The 26062-nt window shown below is 37.1% G+C and overlaps 1 protein-coding gene across 2 annotated transcripts; it reads right to left on the bottom strand.

Annotated features, from left to right (window-relative positions):
* Positions 1 to 1199: 1199 nt before the first annotated feature.
* LOC135769006 (uncharacterized) lies at positions 1200 to 26062 on the bottom strand. 2 transcript variants are annotated; one of them, XM_065278365.2, is made up of 2 exons: positions 25941 to 26062; positions 1200 to 4025 (listed from the first exon to the last, which is right to left on the bottom strand). In XM_065278365.2, exon 2 carries the CDS (start codon positions 4021 to 4023, stop codon positions 2305 to 2307), a length of 1719 nt encoding a protein of 572 aa, XP_065134437.1. In that variant the 5' UTR covers positions 4024 to 4025; positions 25941 to 26062; the 3' UTR covers positions 1200 to 2304. The 2 variants fall into 2 exon arrangements, with proteins under 2 accessions (XP_065134437.1, XP_065134436.1); XM_065278364.2 differs by lacking the exon at positions 25941 to 26062 and adding an exon at positions 11852 to 11966.

The following is a 26062-nucleotide window of genomic DNA, read 5'->3' as shown; positions in this document are numbered from 1 at the left end:
TGGTCGTGAGCCTCTGGTTAGAAATAAATATTGTAATAATTAAGTTGCACCTCTATGGAGACTGAATAAAGTATGTTCAGAGATGAGCACGCATAAAGGGCGGCCTTCTGAACATATGGTCAAACCTCTAGCAGCGACCAAGCCTGATTCGGTTTTGATCGTGGGCCCACATGATTATTAAATATTAATAAACGGCTGGTGCGTGAGTCCAAAGCGACATGAGTAGCCGAATGAACAGATGCAATAACAAGTAGGGCTTAACAAGAATAACCAAACATCCACCCAAACTCTGTAACTGTTTAAAGGAATTATCAATCCGATTTATATTAACTTTATCTTGGAGTCAGATAATAATAAAAAATTGCATAAATGACAAAACGTCACCTGCAAGCACCGGAAAAGACAGAACGCGCTATCCTTGCCATGCCGTTTGGATTCCGTCGTTGGGCCAAACGGATGGATGGGGTTATATTTGGACCCCCTTACATGGGTAACACCAGTAAAGATCAATAAGTGAGTGGTGAATATTTGTTGTGTCACTAGTGTTACTGTGTTTTTCCTTTCACAGCTGGATGGTTCCTTGCATGGCTGACACCGCCGTCGGTGTATGAATGTGTGAGTGAATGGGTGAATGTGAGGCAAATTGTAAAGCGCTTTGGATGGCCATTGGTCTATGAAAGCGCTATATAAATGCAGCCCATTTACCATTCACATTAAATAAAATCTTCTACACTTCAGAATTAAGCTTTAAACCTGAAAAAAAATAAACATTTATTAACATCTTTAATATTGCTAAAGAGGTCAGGTAACACCAGTGACAAAAAAATGGTGAATGCAGTCTTTTAAGTACATGCACACAAAAAATAAAAAAAATCATTAAGCTGTCATTTATGTGTACTCATAAACTCAAAGAGTAATCTAATAATGTGGTCTAAGTTTAAATATTAGAAAAAGAAATCAATTTTAAAACATCATACCAAAAGTGGACGTTTCTGTAGAATGACCCTTAAATGTTCCGTTCCATTTATGCTATTGGGCTGGTAACAAATTACACAGTAAAAATGTTGCTATATTTTATATTTTTTATGCTATAAAATTATTTTTATGTCAGTGTTTTCTGTTGACCTGAGAGGTACCAAACAGATTAAAAGCATGCGAAAGAAACTTCTGATCAAAATAACCTTTATTACTGGGTTCATCACAGGTAAAAAAATTCATTTCTAAATGTATCTTATGTAACTAAAACGTCATGAAATATCAGAATAAAAAACTTGAAGAGGGTCTGAGGGTCCCAAACTGAACATGGGGGTTAAATCCAGTAGTTGTACCTTGTTCACACTCAAAGCACATAAAACATCTCAAACCAACATGTTTTTTTTATTTCAAACATGTCTCTTCAGATGTGCACTGTAAGCCCGGATAAGTTGAGTATATTAAAAAAAATTAAGCAAACTTGTTGCCCTAAAATAATTTAGGTAATGATTACTTAACAACTTTAAAGCAACACTATGTAGTTTCCATGTAAAAATGACTTACAGCTCCCCCATGTGGTTGAAAAGCGCAACAGTGCCTGGTATCAGACACTCTTCTGCAGTCAGGGGGAGGGGCGGGGCTGTGTTTCCTACCCTCCACCGCCACTTTCAGAGTGTGCTTGTTGCAGATAGGAGGCTGCTCAGGTTGCAGCAACACTACAATTTGTCCAGTTAAAAGTTGTTCTGTCACTGAAATAATTTTAGAGACATTATTTAAAGGTAAAAAAACTACATAGTGTTGCTTTAAGTGAAGTTTACTTAAACATATAAACTGTTCTAACAACAATTTTAAGTTGAATAGACTTAATTTTTTAATTTCTTCTCATTTTCCTGCACTCTTAACCCGGATTAGTTGACATTACTAGAAATTTGCAAGGAAACCCATTGCACTAAATAACTTTAGTTTTAACACTTTATATTACTTTTGAAGTTATAAATGGTATTATAACAGAATTGATGACTGACAGTCATTGAGTGATTAGTAAGTAGTGAACGTTCTTATCAGTTTTTATTCTTTGAAAAATCTGAAAATAATCAAAATATTAAGGCGCAAAGGATTATGGGTATTCCTCACAACATGAACTAATAATTTTAAGTTCATTCTACTTGAATGTTTTAGTTGAATGGATTTTGTAAGCTTAAAAGTTAAATCAACTAAACTTTTTTAAGCTTTGGCTTCAAAACACAAAATATTTAAGTGATGTTTACTTCACTTCTTTAAGTAAAGACAATATCAGGGTTAGCAGTGTGATGAGGATTTAAACCTTTTACTTCACTCATCACATTTAAATGACTTTTCTCCAGAGTGAGAGCGCAGATGAATTCTGAAACTACATTTCCATGTAAAACTCTTCCCACAGTGTTTACATGTGAACGGTTTCTCTCCAGTGTGAACTCTCATGTGTCTATTAAGATGGCTTGAATTTGAAAAACACTTTTCACACTGTTGACACATGAATGGTTTTTCTCCGGTGTGAGTTTTTATGTGTGTATTTAGGTTACCACTGGTGGTAAAACTCTTCTCGCAGTGATGGCACTTGTACGGTTTCTCTCCAGTGTGAATTCTCACGTGTCTCTTAAGCTGACCCTTACACGTGAAACTCTTTTCACAATGATGACATGGGAATGCTCTCTCTCCAGTGTGAATTTTCATGTGGTTGTCAAGGTGTTTTTTTCGGGCAAAACTCTTTCCACACTGCTGGCATGTAAATGGTTTCTCTCCAGTGTGAATTCTCATGTGGTTGTCAAGGTGTTTTTTTTGGGCAAAACTCTTTCCACACTGCTGGCATGTGAATGGTTTCTCTCCAGTGTGAATTTTCATGTGGTTGTCAAGGTGGTTTTTTTGGGCAAAACTCTTTCCACACTGCTGGCATGTGAATGGTTTCTCTCCAGTGTGAATTTTCATGTGGTTGTCAAGGTGGTTTTTTTGGGCAAAACTCGTTCCACACTGCTGGCATGTGAATGGTTTCTCTCCCGTGTGAATTTTCATGTGTCTATTAAGGTTACTATAACCTCTGAAAAACTTTCCACATTGATGACATTCAAATGCTTTCTCTCCAGTGTGAATTTTCATGTGGTTATTAAGGTATCTTTTAAACTTGAAACTCTTCTCACAGTGATGGCACTTGTACGGTTTCTCTCCAGTGTGAATTTTCACGTGGTTGTCAAGGTGGTTTTTTTGGGCAAAACTCTTTCCACATTGTTGACACGTGAATGGTTTCTCTCCAGTGTGAACTCTCATGTGGACTGTAAACGTTGATTTTTTGGCAAAACTCTTTCCACATTGTTGACATGTGAATGGTTTCTTTGCATTTTGAGTCCTCTTGTGATCCACAGGGTGTCCATCTTTACTAAAACTCTTTTCGCAATGATGACATGGGAATGATCTCTCTCCAGTGTGAATTTTCATGTGGTTGTCAAGGTGTTTTTTTTGGGCAAAACTCTTTCCACACTGCTGGCATGTGAATGGTTTCTCTCCAGTGTGAATTTTCATGTGGTTGTCAAGGTGTTTTTTTTGGGCAAAACTCTTTCCACACTGCTGGCATGTGAATGGTTTCTCTCCAGTGTGAACTCTCATGTGGACTGTAAACGTTGATTTTTTGGCAAAACTCTTTCCACATTGTTGACATGTGAATGGTTTCTCTCCAGTGTGAATGTTCATGTGGTTGTCAAGGTGGTTTTTTTGGGCAAAACTCATCCCACACTGCTGGCATGTGAATGGTTTCTCTCCAGTATGAACTCTCATGTGGACTGTAAACGTTGATTTTTTGGCAAAACTCTTTCCACAGTGAAGACATGTGAATGGTTTCTCTGCATTTTGAGTCCTCTTGTGATCCACAGGGTGTCCATCTTTACTAAAACTCTTTTCACATTTTTTGTCTTCTGTTCTCAGAGATCCTTTCTCTGAAACATTACGTTTTGTTTTTACATTCTGATGTTTCTCACCTGGTTCATTTATTTCAGCTTGACTGTCCTTTTTCACTTCCATCATATCTAAAATAAACACAGTGAACTGTTAGAAATGTCAAATCAGGAGAGATAAAACAGTAACTGAATCTACAAACATGCCATGCATCTGTTCTGTGTAATGCTCAACTTTAGTTAACTGTAGTAAAGTAGTGCATCAAGGTCAGAGTTTAATTTCCAGGTAACAGTCTCAAGTCCTTTTCACATTGGGCATGATAAAGCGACGCAATTTTGAGAAGCGATGACCCATAAGAAAAAAAAACGGCTGAATCCGAAATCGCATACTTACTGAGTGGGGTACTGAATTTCACTGAGTATCTACTTAACGTGCGGTAAGACAGTACGTACGTTGGCGTTTAGACAGCAGCCGCCATGGTGACGTTTAGGGCTGGGTATTGGCAAGGGCCTCCCGATACGATACGTATCACGATACAATACAATGCATTGCATGTTGCGATACATTGCAATACTTTTTCTTTTTTTATCAAAAATAAAAAATAGAGCTTTTTAAATTTTCTGCCATTTTATCACTCTCTCTAACTTCTGAGACACTGGCCGAATGGCCGTATATGGCAGACAACTGGACAGTGACAACTACAGCAGCAGCAGAGGAGGTTGTTTGACGCACACAGAGGAATTTGATGGTTTTTAAAATATCGATAGTAGAGATCGAAATATAGATACAGTATCTATATTTTTGCACAGCCCTAGTGACGTTATCATGTGACCTATAATGTAGTAGACTTGTTCGAGTTCATGCGCGGAACCACAAGAACCGACAGGAGGACGACATCACAATATTGCGAGAGCGACTCAAAATTAGACTTCTCTGTAAGATTTCTGGAATTGCTCTCACGGTACTTTGATGTCATCCACCTGTTGGTTCTTGCAGAAGAACTCGAACAAACCTAATAACAGACATGAAAACGTATGCGTTTGTATGAGGGACAAGTGCACTAACACCTGATTGCATCAGTAAACTCTAGTACGGTCTCTGTCAATGTTACAGATATTATATTACACATTATTTTTTAGTGGACAAAAATAAGTAAAACAAGCAGACTGTAATTTAATATGTATTGTTAGATGACAAGTGATTATATACACTTTAGTGAAGCAATTATGCTCTTTTATTTACTTTAAACAACAGGAAACAGGAATAAAAAATGAATGAATAAAACCATCAAAATAAATGAAAACGTATAGAATACCATATGACAACCTGAATACCACATGAAGCAAAACTTTATTCCAATGTATTTTTGTAACAACCATCACATATTTACTGTCATCTCAACACAGCTGTGATAATTCTACAGCTTTATTTTCATGAATCAGCTGAGCAGTTTGTGGGATATCCTGGGTCTGTGCGTGAAGTCACATCACCCGATTGGCTGGTCTCTGGTCGATTGCTTTACTTTCCCGTGGCATCATGGGAAAGCTGGGATAGAAGTGTCCATCCGATGCTTGCTTCCAGATTTGGGCGGACTCAGTAGGGTTTCCGTGGGATTTTTCGTCTACTGATTTAATGAATACTGAGGATTCTGACATACTACTCTGTTCACGTACTATATTTTAGTAAAGTATGCCGTTTTGGACGATACTTAAGTATACGTGCCTCTGAATCTCGTGAGAAATAGTCCAAAATCCCGGCAATTCTCACCTACCCTTTTACGCCATGTGAAGCCCATGCCCACATGTAACCCGTGCTGCCCAGATGGGACCCATGTGGGGCCCACATATCAATGTTGGCTGGGTAGGCATGTTCTACTTCATGACGTCAACGTATCGCGAGAGCGAGTCGAGAAATTACACGTAGAGGTTTAATTTCGAATCGCTCTCGCGGTACATTGACGTCATCATCCTGTCAGTGCCAGATAAAGTCGAACACACCTTATTTGCGGGCGCGCGCCTCCGTCCTTGAGAGTTCAAATTGGATTTAACCGATGTTTACCTCGGGCGACAGTTTTCGTTTCTGTTGTAAATTTTAAGGTAAGTTTTTATTAATTCATGGTTACTTCATTAAAATAAGTTCACAGTAATGTTCATTTTGTTGTTAGTAATTCGATATGACTTAAATATTATTAACTTTAAAGGGGACATTCCATGAAAATCAGACTTTTTCCATGTTTAAGTGCTATAAAAGGGTCCCCAGTGCTTCTACCAACCCAGAAAACATGAAAAATAGCAACCCTGTAACTTTGTTTTGGTAAGGCTCTCTCTGCAAGTGTAACTGGTCTTGTCTGCGTTGTGTTTACTTTCCGTGAAATAAAGACGAACATCAGCTGACGGGTTGTCTCCTCATTGATTTTTAATCTGACAAAAGATAACACAGTCTTTTAACAGTATGTCACACTTGCCCCTTCAGTTCTCTTCCATGCGGACATAACGCGAAAAGGGAAGAGGAGGAGTCATTCAAGAATTACAAATAATTAAAACAACATAACAGCATACCTGACAAAAGATAACACAGTCTTTTAACAGTATGTCACACTTGCCCCTTCAGTTCTGCAACACAAATGTAATGTGCAATGTAATCAGCACGTCTCAAGTTTAACAAGTTCTCATTTAAAATGACAACGTGAAAATAATGGTACACACATGAAAAATAAAGTGCTAAATAATGTTTAAACCAAAAACATGAGTATAAAATTGATTTTTAACTAAAGATGAAAGTAAATTAAACAGAGCTCAGCAGAAACCCACCTCTTCCATGCGGACATAACGCGAAAAGGGAAGAGGAGGTGCTAAAACAGGAGATTACGTTTGATGCTGCAGTCAGAGAATTAAAGGGGTATGCACACATAAAGAGATCCAAATCAGGTATACTTAAAACATGTAATATTTTTGTGTAATTCTACCTATAAAATGAACATAATACTTTCAATACCCGTTACACAAGCATGTGAATAAATAGGTCATGCGGATTTCGCTCCCCGCATGACGTAGGTAAGGGATCTTATTATGATGATACCGCCCCTTCATCTGCGCTATCCAACCATGATGCTTCCTCGAGTGCGATAGACAGAGAGAAAGAATGACTGACAGCACGACGCGTTTGTATTCCATCAAACACAAACAGGAGCCTACAATCTTATAACTTGTAGTTTTAATATTCTTTCTAAAGATTGAATCAACGTTCTAAAGGATTAACGTTACCTTAGTGCAAGAGAGAGAGAGAGCGAGTGAGCGAACGAACGAGAGAGAGAGCAACGCGACGGTTCGCTTTCAAGTAAGTTATGTTGTTTAATATGTTTCTCTGAAGTTTCTCTGAATGAACACGAGGATTAATGCACTGCACGAGACAGAGTGAGAGAACAACGTGTATTCACTATCATATCATAAATATGTTGTTTAATGTTTCTCTCAAGTTTCAAATGAATACGAGGAGTTACAAGATAGATGAGAGACTGACAGAAACGCGAATGTGTTCAATATGTGTACACAATAAACTTAAACGTCATTTGATCTGTTTCTCTAAAGTTTAAGCATTAAACGTGTTGTTTTATTACAGATTATTTAAATGTGCTCGTGTGGTTTGGTCGAAAAGTAAACTTCTGAGTGTTTGTGGACGTGTATTTTATTGTAACATGCTGCAACTCATTATGCCTGTTTAAAACACTGGCAGCATGAGACCTTAAAGTCTTTATTTTTATTCCACAATGTTCCCCATCTGCTGATTAGCATGTATTTAGTATGCATAAAACAGATAATTGACTTTTTAAACTTGTTCAAATATATAATGCTTAACATCGCTCACTAACTTCTTTCATGAGAGAATCTTCCTCGATGCTCTGTCATGTCTACAGCGCGAGCGCTTGAGACTCCACCCACCTGAGCAGCTCGTTTGGATTTAAAGGGATACACACAAAAACGGTGCATTTTTGCTCAGACCCATAAAGTGCCTATTTTAACATGCCACAATAAATTACCTATATGGTATTTTGAGCTAAAACTTCACATATGTACTCTAGGGACATCAAATATTAATATCTTAAAAACGTCTTCTGGAATGTCCCCTTTAATGTTTACTGTTGATGTACGCTGGTAGTTTGACTGAGCTCGTGATGCAGCTTTGAGCAGCATGTGGTTTCGGATTCAGCCAAAATATCCCTATAAAGCCGTTGTGCCACAAAATCACATACCTGCCGTTGTTAGACAGAATGGCAACACAGTGAAGGTCAAACACAGAAAACTGACTGCACTAAGCCGAAGACAGGAACAGCACTGAGCTGTTAATATACATTTCTTCTCTTTAGTATTTGTATTTCATTCTTGATACATATTTGGGGTGCTGTTCACACCATACTGAGTGTGTAACGTATAATCACACACACAAAAAACATGGTTACTATACTTTTACCACAAAAAAAAACAACAACACATGGTTAATTTTCTTAAGGGTGCACATAAACATACATAACATTAACAAATATTGTGAGAAAGCCCTAAACACGCCCCCTTGCATTATACGTCATGCACGCATTCGAGACATGTTCATGCACTGAAACCGAAACCGAAACTAACGGTTTTCATCCATATTAAACTTTAAGTTACAAATATAATTGTATGACCTACCTCACGCAGTTTATAGAGTGTTGTTAAGTTGTTTACTTTACTTTTTTCATCGTGACCGTCAATATATGCAATGATCACGCAGTTTGTGTTATTGTTTGTTTAAAGTATTAGTAATATGCACAATGGCAATGTTTTTATAGAGGGTTTTCACCGACGTCACGTTCTGGGCGGTAACCCGGATGCGCGGCCTTTGTGGAGGCACTCGGTGTAAAGAACTGAACGGAGTACAATGGAATATTATGCGCTTTGGATACTTTAAGTGAATGTAGACATGTCTAAACAACAGAAAACGCATCCAAGATGCAAAGGCATATAGGGAAGGACTTGGACCACAAGAAAAGGCACGATATTTCGAGAAATTACAATTTATAGGCGGTGCAGATCCCTACGAGCTCCCTCTTCTAGGATCCGTGACGACCCGGCGATTCTTCCTTCAGTTGCATATCCCGATATAAGTTAGTGAACTATCTAGTTTTCATGCAGAGCCCATATGTCAATGTCAGCTTTATTTATATATCAAATTTAAAATAGCCAGTGTCCTACCAAAGTGCTTTACTGTAAAATAAGCACAGTAAAAAATAAAAGCAATAATTGTTTTTACCATTTACTATAAACATATTATTATCATTACAATAGAAAATTTGTTACGAGCAATTAAGCACACTGGCATTAAGGCATTGCAATTTGCAGCGCAAATTTTATTTGTGTTTAAGTATTTTGTGCATACACTAAAGTACATATTAAATACTCTTTAAATAAAGCACAACAAGTAGAAGCATAATTGTTTTATACTTTATGTACTTCAATCATATTTCTAATACAATACTACTCTTTTTCCTGAGCTTTACCAACCACAAGCGCCGCTCCTCTGATAATTTCTTGCATTCCTTTCCCTGGTTTTTAATAACTTTTAGAAGTCGATAATAATCCAAATGTTTTTCTCAATATGTACTGTTGGTACCATCTCAAACACGGCAATAATTAACTATTTTCCTTGACGACGTTCGGCATATACATCAGTGTCTGCTCTGTTGTAATGCGGAGTGCCTCCAATATGGCGTCTTCCGCTCTGATGACGCGCCGTGAAAACCCTCTATATATATATATCTGTGCGTGCGTGCGTGCGTGCGTGTATATTTTATTTATTTATGTTACCTTGTGTATCTACTGATAATATTTACATTATTTATTTGTTTCTCTTTTGTTTGTTATAGACCATGTGTAAATAAACATATACAGATCCAGGGCTGGACTGGGACAAAAATTCGGCCCTGGCATTTTGGCCCAAACCGGCCCACACTACATACACTGCAAAAAATTATTTAAGAAAAAATGCATTTTTGTCTTTTTTAAGTAAAAATATCTAAAAATTCTTAAATTAAGATGCTTTTTCTTGATGAACAAAACGACCCAAGAAAATAAGTCTAGTTTTTAGACCAAAAATATCAAATTTAAGTGATTTTGTGCCAATGGGGTAAGCAAAAAAATCTTTAACATTCTTCTTAAACACTAAATGCAAGAATTTTTTTTGCTTGTTTTATGCACAAAATCACTTAAATTTAAAAATTTTGGTCTAAAAACTAGACTTATTTTCTTGGGTCATTTTGCTAATCAAGAAAAAACATCTTATTTTAAGAATGTTTAGATATTTTTACTGAAAACAAGACAAAAATACTAAGAATTTTTTTTCTTGAAAATAATTTTGGCAGTGTATAATTACAAATACCACCCATCTTTGCAAGCCTTTAAATATGTATAGCAATAGCAACTCCGATTCCACAAAAGCACTAAACCCAATTAATAGCAGGTAGAAAAGAGTGAGGGTTGACACAACAAACACTGCTAGAACGTGTTATTTATTAATGCAATAAAACTGTATAATCCACACTTATGAATCCTAAAACAAGCTTCATGCAATTTGCAAAATTTGACATTGGATTGCTGACTTATTACAAAATAAAAGTGCTGCTTACAGTAATATTGAAAACTGATTATTACTTGCAGTACTTACAGGAAAGTATTCACTACATTCACTGAACTAAACTAGTGTGATTACAGTAATAGAGATTTTTAACATTATCTGTCAAGTGTGTTGTTATATACAATAAACATATATTTTTTCTGTAAGCAGATCTCCTCGATTGTTTGATTTAGCTTGAAGAGAAATTATACGTTTTGAAACAGACAATCAACGAAAAATCTACGAATCAGATACACTCTTGTAGTCACAGAGCAAAGAGTGCAATTATTTTATTGCAGCTTTATCACCATATTTTGTGTTTTTGACTCAGCTTTATCAAGGGGTAACCATCTAAACTTGTGTTTTGAAAGCAGTTCTGCTTACCGCAGGCACTACACTCTCCTCACTGACCCTTTGCGTGCTGGTGCTGACAGTGCCACCACCGCCACCATCATCATCATCAGCAGCGACGCGAGTTGAAGTTCATGCTGCCGCAGAAAACATTTGTGTTATTTAACACATTTTGCAGCGTCTGCCTGAAGAGCCTGCTTCTTTTCTGCGCCTCCCTTGCGTTTTTTTCTCTCTCTCTCTCTCTGTTTTGACACGTGAATTGACCGACGATGCACGCTCGCTTGCAAAGAGACCAAAGCGGTGATTGGGCCAGCTTAATGTCATTAAAAAAAAAATAACCAATGGGCTGCTGCTTAAATGTGAGTGGGCCGGTCTATCTAGGAAAAGAAAGGATGATGACTGTGCTGGTCAGTCATTGGGCCAGCTTAATGTCGTTTAAAAAAAATAACCAATGGGCTGCTGCTTAAATGTCAGTGGACCGGTCTGTCTAGAAAAAAAAGACGCTAACTGGGCTGCTCAGACAAATATAGTATGAGATGTATCGGCCCAAAAAGTACGTCGGCCCACCGGGAAACTGCCCGGTTTGCCAGATGGCCAGTCCGCCCCTGTACAGATCTACATTTGATTCAAAAGCTGAACTATGCCTTCTTATTCTGTTTCTCTAACCGGAAACATCCACTTGACTGCATTTTCAAATGAACCCACCGAGTGTAAACGCTCGTATAAATATAGCTACATGTTCTCCCCTAATAATTTATCACAATTACATATAAACAGACTCAAATGACACCTTTTACATCGTTATCAGTATTTACACAACGTATATAACTGACATTATTCGGCATAAATACATTGATGAGCGTAATAGAAAGTTAGTTAAGCTTAGAATCACCGTTTAGCTTATAGCATTATAGCGCTATTAATAACGGACATTTTAACATGAAAAGTCTAACTCTATACTCACTCTAATGACGCACACGAACACACTGCTTAACCATCTGAGAGGTATTGCACAAAAGTAGAATTAAGAAAGCAAGGATAACTAGTGATGGTCGCTTAAACCATGCTTCTTCTTCTTCTTCTGGTGGTGTTCTTCTTCCTCTTTCGTTTTCTGACGGACTGGTGAACTGAGCACATACCGCCACCTACTATTAGGGGAGACCGGGGCTGGTTGTCTCATGGGTTGGTTGTCACACTGCTTATTCCAGACATACTACATGGCGCTGTGGTACAATTTTGATATCAATTTGTTAGCCTTTAATAGCTTACTCATTTGCACTTGAAATTTTGCTGAGCAGACAAAAAACACTGATGTTAGGAGACATTTTTTATTTTTATGGGTCAGAGTAAATTTTCATGTTGGTGTTGTTTTTGTGTTGAGATCATCTATGATATTAGTCATTCAAAAACTAAAGACTCATTAAAAAGCCAAAAGTATTAGCTTTATTTTGAGTCATCTTTTAGCGATCAAGTTAAAGCCGTGTGGCAGCTAGCTTAGCATGTTTGTCAAGAAGTCAGTTGGGGATGGTTGTCACATAGCTTGCGGGGTTGGTTGTCACATGTGAGTGTTGGACATGACCTTTTGGGTCTAAGTTTAAATGTTAGAAAAAGATATCAATTTTAAGACATCTTGCCATACCAAAAGTGGACGTTTATGTAGAATGACCCTTAAATGTTCCATTCCATTTATGCTATTGGGCTGATAACAAATTACACAGTAAAAATGTTGCTATATTTTATATTTTTTATGCTATAAAATTATTTTATGTCATTGTTTTCTGTTGACCTGAGGTACCGAACAGATTAAAAGCATGCGAAAGCAAATTTTGATCAAAATAACCTTTATAACTGGGTTCATCACAAAGTAAAAAATTCATTTCTATAAATGTATCTTATGTAACTAAAACGTCATGAAATATCGTTTTATCGTTTTACTTCTCGCAGTGATGGTACTTGTACAGTTTCTCTCCAGTGTGAATTTTCATGTGGTTGTCCAGTTGTTTTTTTTTGGGCAAAACTCTTTCCACATTGCTGGCATGTGAATGGTTTCTCTCCAGTGTGAATTCTCATGTGGACTGTAAACGTTGATTTTTTGGCAAAACTCTTTCCACAGTGAAGACATGTGAATGGTTTCTCTGCATTTTGAGTCCTCTTGTAATCCACAGGGCGTCCATCTTTACTAAAACTCTTTTCACATTTTTTGTCTTCTGTTCTCAGAGTTTCTTTCTGTGAAACATTACATTTTGTTTTTACATTCTGATGTTTCTCACTTGGTTCATTTATTTCAGCTTGACTCTCCTTATTCACTTCCATCATATCTAAAATAAAGACAGTGAGCTGTTAGAAACATCAAATCAGGAGTGATAAAACAGCAACTGAATCTACAAACTTGTCATGTATCTGTTCTGTGTAATGCTTAACTTTAGTTAACTGTAGTAAAGTAGTGCATCAAGGTCAGAGTTTAATTTCCAGGTAACAGTCTCAAGTCTTTTTCACATTGGGCATGATAAAGCGACGCAATTTTGAGAAGCAATGACGCATAAGAAAAAAACAACGGCTGAATCCGAAATCGCACACTTACTGAGTAGGTACTGAATTTCACTGAGTACCTACTGAACGAGCGCTAAGACAGTACATACATTTGCATTAGTTTGGACAGCATCCGCCATGTTGATGTTGTCATGTGACCTATAACGTAGTAGACTTGTTCGAGTTCATGCGGAGCCACAAGAACCGACAGGTGGATGACATCACAATACCGCGAGAGCGACTCAAAATCAGACTTCTCCATATCATTTCAGGAATCGCTCTCACGGTACTTTGATGTCATCCACCTGTTGGTTCTTGCAGCGGTGCATGAAAGCGAACAAACCTAATAACAGGCATAAAAATGTATGCGTGTGTATGAGAGACAGGTGCACTAACACCTGATTGCATCAGTAACTTGACAACTCTACTACGGTCTCTGTTAGTTTTACAGATATTATATTACACATTATTTTTAATGGACAAAAATAAGTAAAACAAGCAGACTATAATTTAATATGTATACTGTTGTATTTGATATCCCGCCTGTATTCCCTAAAATACCCCGCCTCAATATAATTCAGCAATTCATCATCCGCATCATTCTACAAATGTACATTCGGATAAACCAAACCAACACTGCAAAATGATTGACTTTCTCTCACCTCTCAATTGAGTGCGTTGCTAGGTATTCAGTAACCTTGGGCGGTGTCCGGGCCGGGCTCAGCTGGATCCGGCTCTGGGGTGCTGGTCTATGATTTGTCCAAAAACAAACTATCTCGTTTCGATAAATAAACTCACTCAGAGACTTATTTAAAAGAAAGTTTACGAATCGCCATAGACAGATGGCTTCGGTTTAATGGACAAAGTTTTTTCATAACAAACAATATCAGCAACAGAAATAAAAATACGAGTAGTCTTCCCCACGAGGAACGGCCCAGATCTAACTGTGCCTCCCACATTTATAGTGCTCAAACCCCCCATGATGACACCAGGGGACTTTCAGCCTCTTTCCTTATTCGGACACAAATCCGTTCACTTCTCTCTTTAGTTATGCCTAGACTTCCTTTCTTAAGCAAGCAAAAGTTTTTTACATGAAGCAACCACAAAACACATACTATCATATAAAAAGAAAAATCAACTTAATTCCTTCTAGAACAGATTTGTTACCTTTTCTCTCTAATAAGGAAAACATACTAATATCTGTGGCCACAGTTGCACGGGCACGGCTCTCCTGATTTTGCCAAGTGGTTGATGTCCTCAGGGCAACATTATGTTGACCCTGGAACAACATTTCAATCAGTCAATCAGATTTCAGAAATAAGATTATAGTTTGTTTTAAGTTTAAGCTTACAACCAAGATTAGCTGTTTCTAGACCAATGTTTTTTACTTATCATGTCCCCTTGATTTTAGGGTTTGGTTAGGGTTAGGGTTGGGGTTTAGGGTAGGTTTAGTTTTTATTTAGAAATATGTTGCCCTAAGGACATCAACAACTTGGCAAAATCAGGATGGCGTCGCCGGCATTTACGTCAGGAATAGTGTGGATAGGGTCGTTAACACAATCGTTCACACATCGTTGTCGTCACTTACAAAAGCATTGGTAACTTTTGGTGTGCATTCGAGAAGCTGTTTCGTGCACAGCAATGTAATATTTTGCCCCCGCTGAAAGTTACTTACAGACCAAAAAAGATGAGCTGAACAACGATATGCAAGTGGGCTTTTCTCTTCCAGAGAGCACAAACCAAGGCTCATTTTTGCGGACAGTAAGTGAATTATAATATTTGAATTTATAGTATTATGACCAGGGCTTGACATGAACACCCGCCAAATGCGGGTAGATTTCGGCCGTGGCGGGTAAGACAGCCAATTCCACTAGCCACTTTGTTAGGTTGAATATAATTTCTTAATTGTAGTTTTTTTTTAAAGTTATGCGAAATCATAAACAATACGCAATGCGACACTGGGAAACTACAGCTCCCATGAGCACTCTCCACCCAGCGCAATGCACAGAGACCGTTTGTTGAGAAACGCACACGCGATCAGCGGGGCGTTGCGGACCAAAGCGTCACCTTTCAGAGAGCGCGCAAGAGCGCGCGAGAGCTGATGGATTTGCGAATGCACAAGAGGACGCAGTCTGAGCGCATACACACTTCGGGAAAGATAAAACAAATGCATGGAAGTGATTGAAGAGATATAAATTGCGTGCACACTCTCAGGGCAAGAGCGGAGAGAAATTCAGCGCATACCTGAATGCACACGAAATCAAAGGAAACCCGCCAGCTGAGAGGTTCGCGCATCATTTTAATGTAACAATAATGCCCTCTCGACATTTGTCATTAAAAGTCTTAAATCCAGTGTTTCCCCTACCATTATATAAGGGGGGCGCCCCGCCCTCCTTACGGCTCCACCCGCCCCCCTTGAAGGTCAAGTAAATTTGATTTGATTTTCTATGAAGTGCCAGAGAACAATTTGTTATTTTATTAAACAAACTAAACAGCCCTCAAGTAATATGTTATTTATCTTATTTCCACGATGGCATGATTCTGTCAGTGTTTGCGCGTTTACTTACAATTATCCAATTGAGTGCGCACACTTATATTTTACTGTTGGGCTTAATTTACTGCGCATGCTCTCTCTCTGTGCAGCACGCGCCTCTCTCTCCCATAACTGGTGACGGTGTTTTGAAAGTCCGCCTCCGTATACTTTATTTTTCTGCGTAAACATCAACAGTCACGGATGTTACTGACAGAGAAGACGACTGCTCGAGTTTATCATGACTTTCCCACACACACGCGCGCATTATCTCCCTCTCTCTCATGCTATACATGCCCGCCCCACGCACGTGTTTTGTAGTAACTCTGTGTAACAGTAACATTGTATGCTGTCATATTTCTGAATTTGCGAATGACGCGAATCGGGCGGCGCAATTGCCGCGAAAACACGCGCTTTTCCCTTTAAACACGTCTTCGCGCAAGTTGAAAATATGCAGCTCAAGCGAAAAAACTCAGAGCAGCTTCAAGAACGAGCATGCAGGATCTTTTGACATTGTAGAGGAGAGAGAGACCGAGAGAGAGAGAGAGAGAGAGAGAGAGAGAGAGAGAGAGAGAGAGAGAGAGAGAGAGAGAGAGAGAGAGAGAGAGGTAAGAATAGTGCCCACGTTGAGAGAACTTAATAGAAGACTAAAGTATGTATGTCATTCATCTAATTACAGTATGTTAACTGGATAACACTGGATATAACTCATTGTATAGTTTAGTAAAATAATGTATTTTGATTACACAAATCAAACATATAGTGATTGTTTTACTAGCTGCTGACCAGCATAGGGAATCTCTATGGCTAATTTCTAAGACATGTTGTTGATACAGTACTGTGTGTTGTACCTTTTCTTGATAATTAAGTCTTTTGGGGTAGCATCTTATGCCTAGAATTATTCAAGGAGCTTGATTCTTTTAACTTCCTTCAACGTTTGATCAATTGTGCATAATGACATGTGCAACAAATGGATATAGGGTGTCAAACTCATAAACTTGCATAATTTAAGACGCTCTTTTTAAAATATTTTGGGTCAACCTCTGACACAGATTTAAAGCTGAAACTTATCAAATCCTATCAGAAGTCCAGAATGTCATTGAAACACACCAGTGGCTTTGCTGTCATCAGGATTAAACATGTTACCCCTCGAAGTACCCCTCCCCACAGAGCTCCCACATAACAAATCACAATTTAACCCCTGTATATACATACCCAACCAATCCCCCCCCCCAAAGATGAAAACCTAGGGGAAACACTGAAATCACTTTTATCAGAAACCATGATCAAGCTTATAAAATACATCTGTAAAAACTGGCTGACAGTAAAACTAATGTACATTTCTTGACAGTAATTTACTTCTGTTGTTAATAAATATTTAAAGTGGTTGCCGATGGGTTTTGTGTTTATCTTTTCAGTTTAGAATTAGTGTTTCTTCTACACCCCTGCTCTACTTTTAATATATTAATTCAAAGTTAATCTATTTATGCCTTACTTACTAGCATGTTTTTCATGCACCTAAATATGATCTATACTGATATACCCGCTAATAAATGTTGTCTTATTTTGGGTAGTCAGATTTGAAATTCAGTCTGCATCTAATTTAGCAAGTAAATTTGCTCGAATTAAAGTCATTTTAGGATGCCAAAGTCAAGTTTAATCATATAAAATTTATTTTACCAGCAACAAAAATTTGGCCAGTGAACATGCTGAGTGGCTAACTTTGAAAAACAACTACACTGTAAAAAAAATCCGTAGAAATTTCAATGGTATTGCAGCTGGGTTGCCGGTAAATTACCGTAGATTTAAATTTATGTTATTTACTGGCAAAAGTTTGTTCAAAGTTAAATACATTTTAAATATTAACAAGTCTTTATCTTTAAACAATAAAACTTTACAATAACAGCCTCATGCAAAACATTCTGGGAACCAGAAATCATCATCAACCTTTTTCTGTTTTTTTGCTTCAGATTTAGTTTCCCAGAATGTTTTGCTTGATTCTGTTTTTCTAGTTTATTCTGTAAAGACAAAGACTTGTAAATGTTTAATGTTCATTTAACTTTGAACAAAATGTTGCCAGTAAATAACATAAATTTAAATCTACGGTAATTTACCGGCAACCCAGCTGCAAATTTCTACACTGTAAAAAAATTCTGTAGAAATTGCAGCTGGGTTGCCGGTAACTTACCGTAGATTTAAATGTATGTTTTTTACAGGCAACATTTTGTTCAAAGTTAAATGAACATTAAACATTTACAAGTCTTTGACTTTACAGAGTAAAACAAAAAAAAAAACAGCATCTAGCAAAACATTCTGGGAAACTAAATCTGAAGCAAAAAACAGAAAAAGGTTGATGATGATTTCTGGTTCCCAGAATGCTTTGCATGAGGGTGTTATTGTGTAGTTTTATTCTGTAAAGATAAAGACTTATTAATATTTAACATTTATTTAACTTTGAACAAACTCTTGCCAGTAAATAACATAAATTTAAATCTACGGTAAATTACCGGCAACCCAGCTGCAATAACATTGTAATTTCAACTGAATTTTTTTACAGTGTACGGATTTTTTTTTACAGTGTAGCCACTTTTATGGAATGTTTTTTTGGTCTTTTTTAAATTAATTAATTAAATTATAAAATAATTAATTAAATTATAAAATAAAAATAAAATTGCAAAATATGTCCCAAATTTGAAAATTAAATGCTAAAATAAAAATTAAAACATTATTTCATTTTCATTTTTAACGTGATGAAGCATCATTCCGGCCAAATTAAAAAATAAAATTAAATTGATGATTTGAAATTTCATTTTCAATATAATCTTGAGTCAAGACTGACAATATTAAAATAAAAAGGCAAGCTTGAAAAGGAATCTGTAAATAATTTTTTTTAAAGGCTTTTTATTCATGCCCAAGCAATAATAGGGACAAAATTAAAATGTAAAGTTCAGTTTTAATTTTATGTTCTGTTTAAATTATTTGTTTTCATTTTCTTTTTCGTTTTCATTTTCATTTTCAACTTGTATGCAAATTCAATGTTAATCAATGGGTGGCGTTTACTTGCTTAAAAAAAAGGGGATTGGCTGAAGCAGCGTTACCAACTCAGGGACTGTGTTGCTAAAATAGCGACTTTATTGCTACATCTAGCGACTTTTAGGCCCATTTAGACAAACTTAGCGAATGTTTGGATGAATCTTAGCTTCACATCTGTACAGATAGGCTACTGTACGCTTGTACTGGCCCACGAGTGCCGGGTGGCGCTGTCCCGGTGAAATGTGCGTCTGGTGTCTCTGTGCATGGAGCTGGGCAGTGTAGGAGCTGACGCGTGGATGGGATTCGCGTACATTGTTTACATTTCAAAGGAGGAACAAACAATAAAAAGTGGCTGGTCCGCTGTTATATATGTGCGTATTTTCACACATCTGGTCCGGTGAGGCGTCAGTTTAACGAGCTGATACACCGACCAGTCACTTACTTTTAAATGAACATTATCTGTTTATTTAGCCTATGTGTTGTCTGTACAAGTATCAGAACTTGCGTCCTCTGTGAAATGCGAGTCTCTCGGAGTCTTCTGTGTACACTGCACTGGACACAACATACAGTTCTTCTGACCATAGCTGAAGCGTGGAAGACGAGCTACGCACATAAGGGCTGTGACGATATCACAGTAATACTGCATCACTGCTGTAATAAGATGCCAGCTGCGGTGATGTCACGGCCGCAACCTTATAAAGCGCGTCATGCCCAAGTGCTCTGATCTCTTGAACTGTACCAACTCACTCCCTGGTTTTAAACCCCTGCGCGAATAACAACATCTCTGCAAGAAAATGTCATAGAGCCATGCCCATGAAATTTCATGTGCAAGGAGTCCGAGCCACGCGCATATTAAGCTTTCTCATTCAAGGAGAAGCACTGCGCTGGTGATGATAATGATGACAGCATAATAATAATTTAAAACTATAATGTGCAAACATGACAACTATCGTTATGAAGGCAGGAGCGCGTATACTGACAGCACAATCGTTATTTGGTTGAATGCTGTGCAGTGCGAGCTACTGTAAGCGAATTTCTGAAAGCAATGATTGGAGTATCCATAAGTTTTGCGCAGTTATTTACGTAATGATGCAATTGTCGATTTCGTTTTGTATCCACTTTGAGAAAATCTAATTAAACATACTAACAATAATAACATTAAATAATATTTATTTTCTATATCTTTTGAGTTTAATATCAATTATGGAACAGTTTTTGTCATTGTTTGTAACCCATTTTTTGTACAATAAATTATTAAAAGTTGCAACATGTTTGGAGAAGTGTGTTTCTATTCACGGAGAGTTTACCGAAAATGAATGTCTAAAGAAATAGGAATCAGGTTTTGCACAACTCATCAGAAACAATCTTAAACTCTGCATGTTCTTTCTGCAGGTTTTCAGGTTGTTATTCTATGAAATGTATTGTATAAAATGGGTTATAAACGATGACATAAAAGGTCTATAAATCATTGTATATTCAAAAGATATAAAAAACAAAAGTTAACATATAGAAATACATATTATTTCACATTGTTATTGCTAATATAATTTGTTGTTTTAATAATATGGGGTGGGTTGTTGTGCTAACAGTCTAACCGCGTGATTCTGTTGCTTCTTCACCACGGTAAAATAAAATCCCGTACGGTCACAGCCCTACTCACAAATCAGCGTTACAAATGAGGACCACTTACAAATATGCCAGAAAGGCTGAAGGTCTGCTCTGCCAGTGTGCCCGCTGCAAAAGTAAGTGACTGGTCACTGTATGTCCATTTTCATGAAATGCATACAAATAACACGCAGTGTGATTATAGTGCTATATATACGCCAATTTTGCGAGCATATGATACTCCAGTCCTTAACGGATTTTGGCATAATTATGTATTGCACGATAATCACACTGTGCTATGTGTATGCATTTGATGAGAATGGCTGACGCCTCACCGGACCAGATGTGTGAAAATACGCACATATATAACAGCGGACCAGCCACTTTTTATTGTTTGTTCCTCCTTTCAAATGTAAACAATGAACGCGAATCCCATCCACGCGTCAGCTCCTACACTGCCCAGCTTCATGCACAGAGACACCAGACGCACATTTCACCGGGACAGCGCCACCCGGCACTCGTTGGCCAGTACAAGCGACACAGTACCCTATCTGTACAGATGTGAAGCTAAGATTCATCCAAACATTCGCTAAGTTTGTCTAAATGGGCCTAAAAGTCGCTAGATGTAGCAATAAAGTCCCTATTTTAGCAACACAGTCGCTGAGTTGGCAACGCAGCGTTAGCCAATCCCCTTTTTTGAGCAAGTAAATAAACGCCACCCACTGATTAACATTAAATTTGCATACAAGTTGAAAATGAAAATGAAAACGAAAAAGAAAATGAAAACAAATAATTTAAAGAGAACATAAAATTAAAACTGAACTTTACATTTTAATTTTGTCCCAATTATTGCTTGGGTATGAATAAAAAGCCTTTTAAAAATGTTTTTACAGATTCCTTTTCAAGCTTGACTTTTTATTTTAATATTGTCAGTCTTGACTCAAGATTATATTGAAAATGAAATGTCAAATCATCAATTTAATTTTCTTTTTTAATTTGGCCGGAATGATGCTTCATCACATTAAAAATGAAAATGAAATAATTTAATATAATGTTTTAATTTTTATTTTAGCATTTAATTTTCAAATTTGGGACATATTTTGCGATTTTATTTTTTATTTTATAATTTAATTAATTATTTTATAATTTAATTAATTAATTTAAAAAAGACCAAAAAAACCTTCCATACACTTTGGCTGGTGAGCAAAAAAGTTAATGTCAAGCCCTGATTATGACATTTGTTAAAGAGTTCCACTTTTATACTTTAGCCAAAGGCTCACGTAAAATATTTTTCATATCATACAGTGTTTCCCACACATAAGTTAGACTAATTCTAGTTAGAAAGATTCAACACCGGCCTCCACATATTGCGTTTCGTTATTTATTTATTTTTTACTTTAAAACACGCAGTGTATTCGTTCAGCTGCATTTACTGTTCCTGCTCTCTCTCTCTCTCTATCAATTCAATTTTTCAATTTAAAGAACTTTATTGGCATGATTGTGTCACTTACAATATTGCCAAAGCATTATACATAAAACAAGAAACATACAATAACACAATATTAACAAACATTAAGGTGCAATTAAGCTAAGGTGCTGGGTGATGGATGAAGTACTACTGCAAAATAAATAGAATCAGAGGATATTTACAATATAAAGTTGACTTTGAAATATAAACATATGAAGTATACAAATGTACATTTATGGAGGCAGATGAGAGGTAAAATAAAAGTACTGTACAAGATCAGGGCTGTGGATTATTTCTGATGGTGTGTAACTGATAAATGAATTTAGCAGCAGCTGATGGGTGTCTGTCTTCCCCCAGTAACATCTTCGTTTGATCTGAATCTGAAGAGCTATGAAACTCTGGTATGAGCTTTGAGATTTTGTCAAAGTGTTTTTCTCTAATCTCTTTATATTTACCACAGTAAAGGAGAAAGTGTGTCTCTGTCTCGATCTCGTCACTGTCACAATGGACACAGATTCGCTCTTCTTTTGGGAGCCATGTTTGTCTATGTCGGCCTTTCTCTATTGCCAGACTGTGATCACTGAGTCTGTATTTAGTGAGGATTCGTCTCTGCTTTACATCTCTAACAGTGGAGAGATATTCTGACAGACTGTATTTTCTGTTTAGTGCCCGATAACATTCTAGTTTACTTTGGTTTTTACTTTCATTATCCCAATGATCCAAATATAAAGTTTGACTTTCTTTAATGATTTGGTTTATTGTGGTTTGTTTGCGTTCATTAGTGCTGGTCTGAAGTTTTAGAGCCAGTTGACAGATGGGACTGGTTTTAGGTCTCTTCTCTTGGGTTTTAAGGGCTTCATACTGAAGTGTGTTCGGGGGACTTGAGTTTAAGTGTGACCAGAATTTAAGGGAGCGTTTTTGGATGTGTATTATTAGGGGGTATCTGCCTAATTCAGCCCTGCATGCATTAGTAGGGGTTCTTCTCTGAACTCTTAAAATATTTCTACAGAATTCAGCATGCAGGGATTCCATTGGATGTTTGTCCCATTTGGAGTAATCTGTTAGGCATTGTGGAGCCCAAACCTCACAACCATACAGAGCTATGGGCATTATTACACTATCAAATATTTTACACCAAACTGTAGCAGGAATGTCTGTTTGTTTAAATTTGCCTTTGATGGCATAGAATGCTCGTCTAGCTTTCTCTTTAAGTGCATTTACCGCAAGACCAAAACCGCCTGATGCGCTGATTTTTAACCCGAGATAGTCGTAGTGTAAGGTGTGTTCTAGTGCAGTGTTTCCTAGAGTAAATGTGTATCTGTTATCCTGTAATCTTGCTTTTTTCTGGAAAATCATAATTTTAGTTTTTTTCAGATTGACTGTCAGGGCCCAGTTTTGACAGTATTTCTCCAGCAGGTCCAGATGTTGCTGTAAACCTTGTGCAGTGTCTGACAATAGCACCAGATCATCTGCATACAGAAGAGCTTTAATCTCGGAGTTGTTTAGGATGAGACCGGGTGTGCTGGATTGTTCCAGTAACACTGCTAACTCATTAATATACAAGTTAAACAGAGTTGGACTCAAGTTACAGCCCTGTCTCACCCCACGCCCTTGACTGAAAAATTCTGTTCTTTTGTCACCGATTTTAACTCCGCACTTGTTTTCTGAGTACATGGATTTAATGATGTCATATACTTTTCCTCCTATGCCTGATTGTAGAATTTTATAGTATAAGCCGTCGTGCCATATCGAGTCGAATGCTTTTTTAAAGTCAACGAAACATGCATAAACTTTGCCTTTGTTTTTATGATGAACGTGTTGGTTGAGTAGCGTCTGTAGTGTGTAAATGTGGTCAGTGGTGCGGTGGTTTGGTAAAAATCCAATCTGACTTTTACTTAAGACGTTGTGTTTGGTAAGGAAGGCCAGAATCCGAGCATTTAAGATACCACAGAAAGTCTTCCCTAGATTACTATTTACACAAATGCCTCTGTAGTTATTGGGGTCAAATTTGTCTCCGCTCTTATATAGCGGGTGTATTAAACCTGTACTCCAGGTTTCAGGAAAGTGTCCAGTTTGTAGGATTAAATTAAACATTTTTAAAAGTGCCTCTTGCATTGCTGCAGGACTGTGTTTCAACATTTCTGTTCTGATGTTGTCTAAACCACATGCCTTTCTGGGTTTTAATTTCTTTAGTGCTTCTTTTAGTTCTTCTAAGCTAATCGGGTAATCTAAAGGGTTTTGGTTGTTTTTAATGATGGATTCCAATTGTTTTAGTTTAGTTTGTAAATTTTTTTGATCAGGTGTAAGACTATCTGAGGAGATTTCCCTGAATAGGTTTTTAAAATAGTCTTTCCATAATTCTCCATTTTGTATGGGTATGTCCTGGTTTTGTTTTTTGTTTAGGCTATTCCATTTTTCCCAGAATTGATTATTATGAATTGAGTCTTGGATTTCTTTGAGAGTATAATTGAGGTGTTGTTGTTTTTTGTAGTGAATTGTATTTTTGTAATCCCTAAGTGCTTCGCAATAGTTTTGTCTTATTTCTGGTTTGTGTGGATCTCTGTGTTTTTGGTTGGAGAGTTGTCGGAGACGTTGTCTTTTACTTTTACATTCATGATCGAACCAGATTTCATCTCCAGATTTTACTTTAGTTTTTTTGTTTGTACGGAGTAGGTTCGCTTTGATTGCGCATCTTTCATAAATATGATTTAATTGTTGTACTGCAGCATTTACCTCGATTTTATTAGTCATAAACTGTGTTGTTTTAAATGTATTAATTAAGTTGGAAATGTCTTTGGAGCTGACTGCGCTAATAAATTCGGTTTCAGAGTTTGGGGACCATTTAAATGTTGGGTTCAATTTGGTCAAATTGTAGGGCTTTTGTTCGCTTCTATGAGTTTGTTGTGTTCTCTTTATAAACACGTTTATTTGACAGTGGTCTGATAAGGTAGACTGTGGTCTGACTGTAAATGCTCTATCTCTCTCTCTCTCTCTCACACACACACACACACACACACACACACACACACACACACACACACACACACACACACACACACACACACAAACACACACCATTAAAAAGAGATAATCCGTGGAGACGTGACTCTGCGCTGCGTGAGACAAACACGCAATATAGCCATGCAGTCACCTCAAATGTATCCGCTATTCAATTTAAATATTTAACAATTTCCTACCTTTCCCTTGCTGCCACTGGAAAAAAAATAAAAATAAAATCCCTACCGACCCATGACCTAAACTGACAACCAACCAGAACCAAACTTATTTTTTTTATGCCTTATCACTGGTTCACTCGGTTCATTCCGAAGGTCGAACCTCACAGACTTTCACAATTGTAACAACATCACACATTTTGCTAAGTCTAGAAAAATAGGATAAACTGCCTTCTCCCACAACAAGATAGTAACTTGATGATGCAGTAACCAAAGGTCGTATGATAACAAAATAACATTCTATGCACTCTTTTACGTTGGCAGTTTCCTGGTTCTAAGCAAATGATTATACATTCATAAATGGTAATATAATATATATTAAAAAATGTAATAAGAAATAAATTTTCCCCAACAACAACAGTATTCATTGGCTAGGTTATAGTACTGCCCGCGATATTGCACGTTAACAGCGCAGACTGACAACCCCGGGCATGTTCCAAGACACATTTGTAATGATATAATGATATAATCTAAGAGCAGCCTTAATTTCTTTACTGATAAACCACACAGTATGATTATAGCATTAAAACAAGACATTTAAGTGACAACATACAGTTATATGCAAAACGGATTATTATTATGCATTCGAACATGTCGCGATAGCACTCTTATCTTTTAACAATACATTAATCACTAATATCCAGAAAATACTTACAATCAGTTGCACGCACACACAATCCACAAAGTCTGTTAATAATGACATTTATATACTTTAACTGTTATTAACTATCTACAGCGCATCTTTGCAGCTTCACTCGCTGATAACTGTTTTGCAAC

The sequence above is a fragment of the Paramisgurnus dabryanus genome, chromosome 3, assembly GCF_030506205.2.
Source record: "Paramisgurnus dabryanus chromosome 3, PD_genome_1.1, whole genome shotgun sequence".
Lineage (NCBI taxonomy): Eukaryota > Metazoa > Chordata > Actinopteri > Cypriniformes > Cobitidae > Paramisgurnus > Paramisgurnus dabryanus.
The sequence above is the reverse complement of the archived record's forward strand: the minus strand, read 5'-3'. Positions and strand labels throughout refer to the sequence as shown.

Bases quoted from the DNA above. Each gene is read 5' to 3' on its own strand.
- LOC135769006 (XM_065278365.2), bottom strand. From the start codon at position 4,023: ATGATGGAAGTGAAAAAGGACAGTCAAGCTGAAATAAATGAACCAGGT.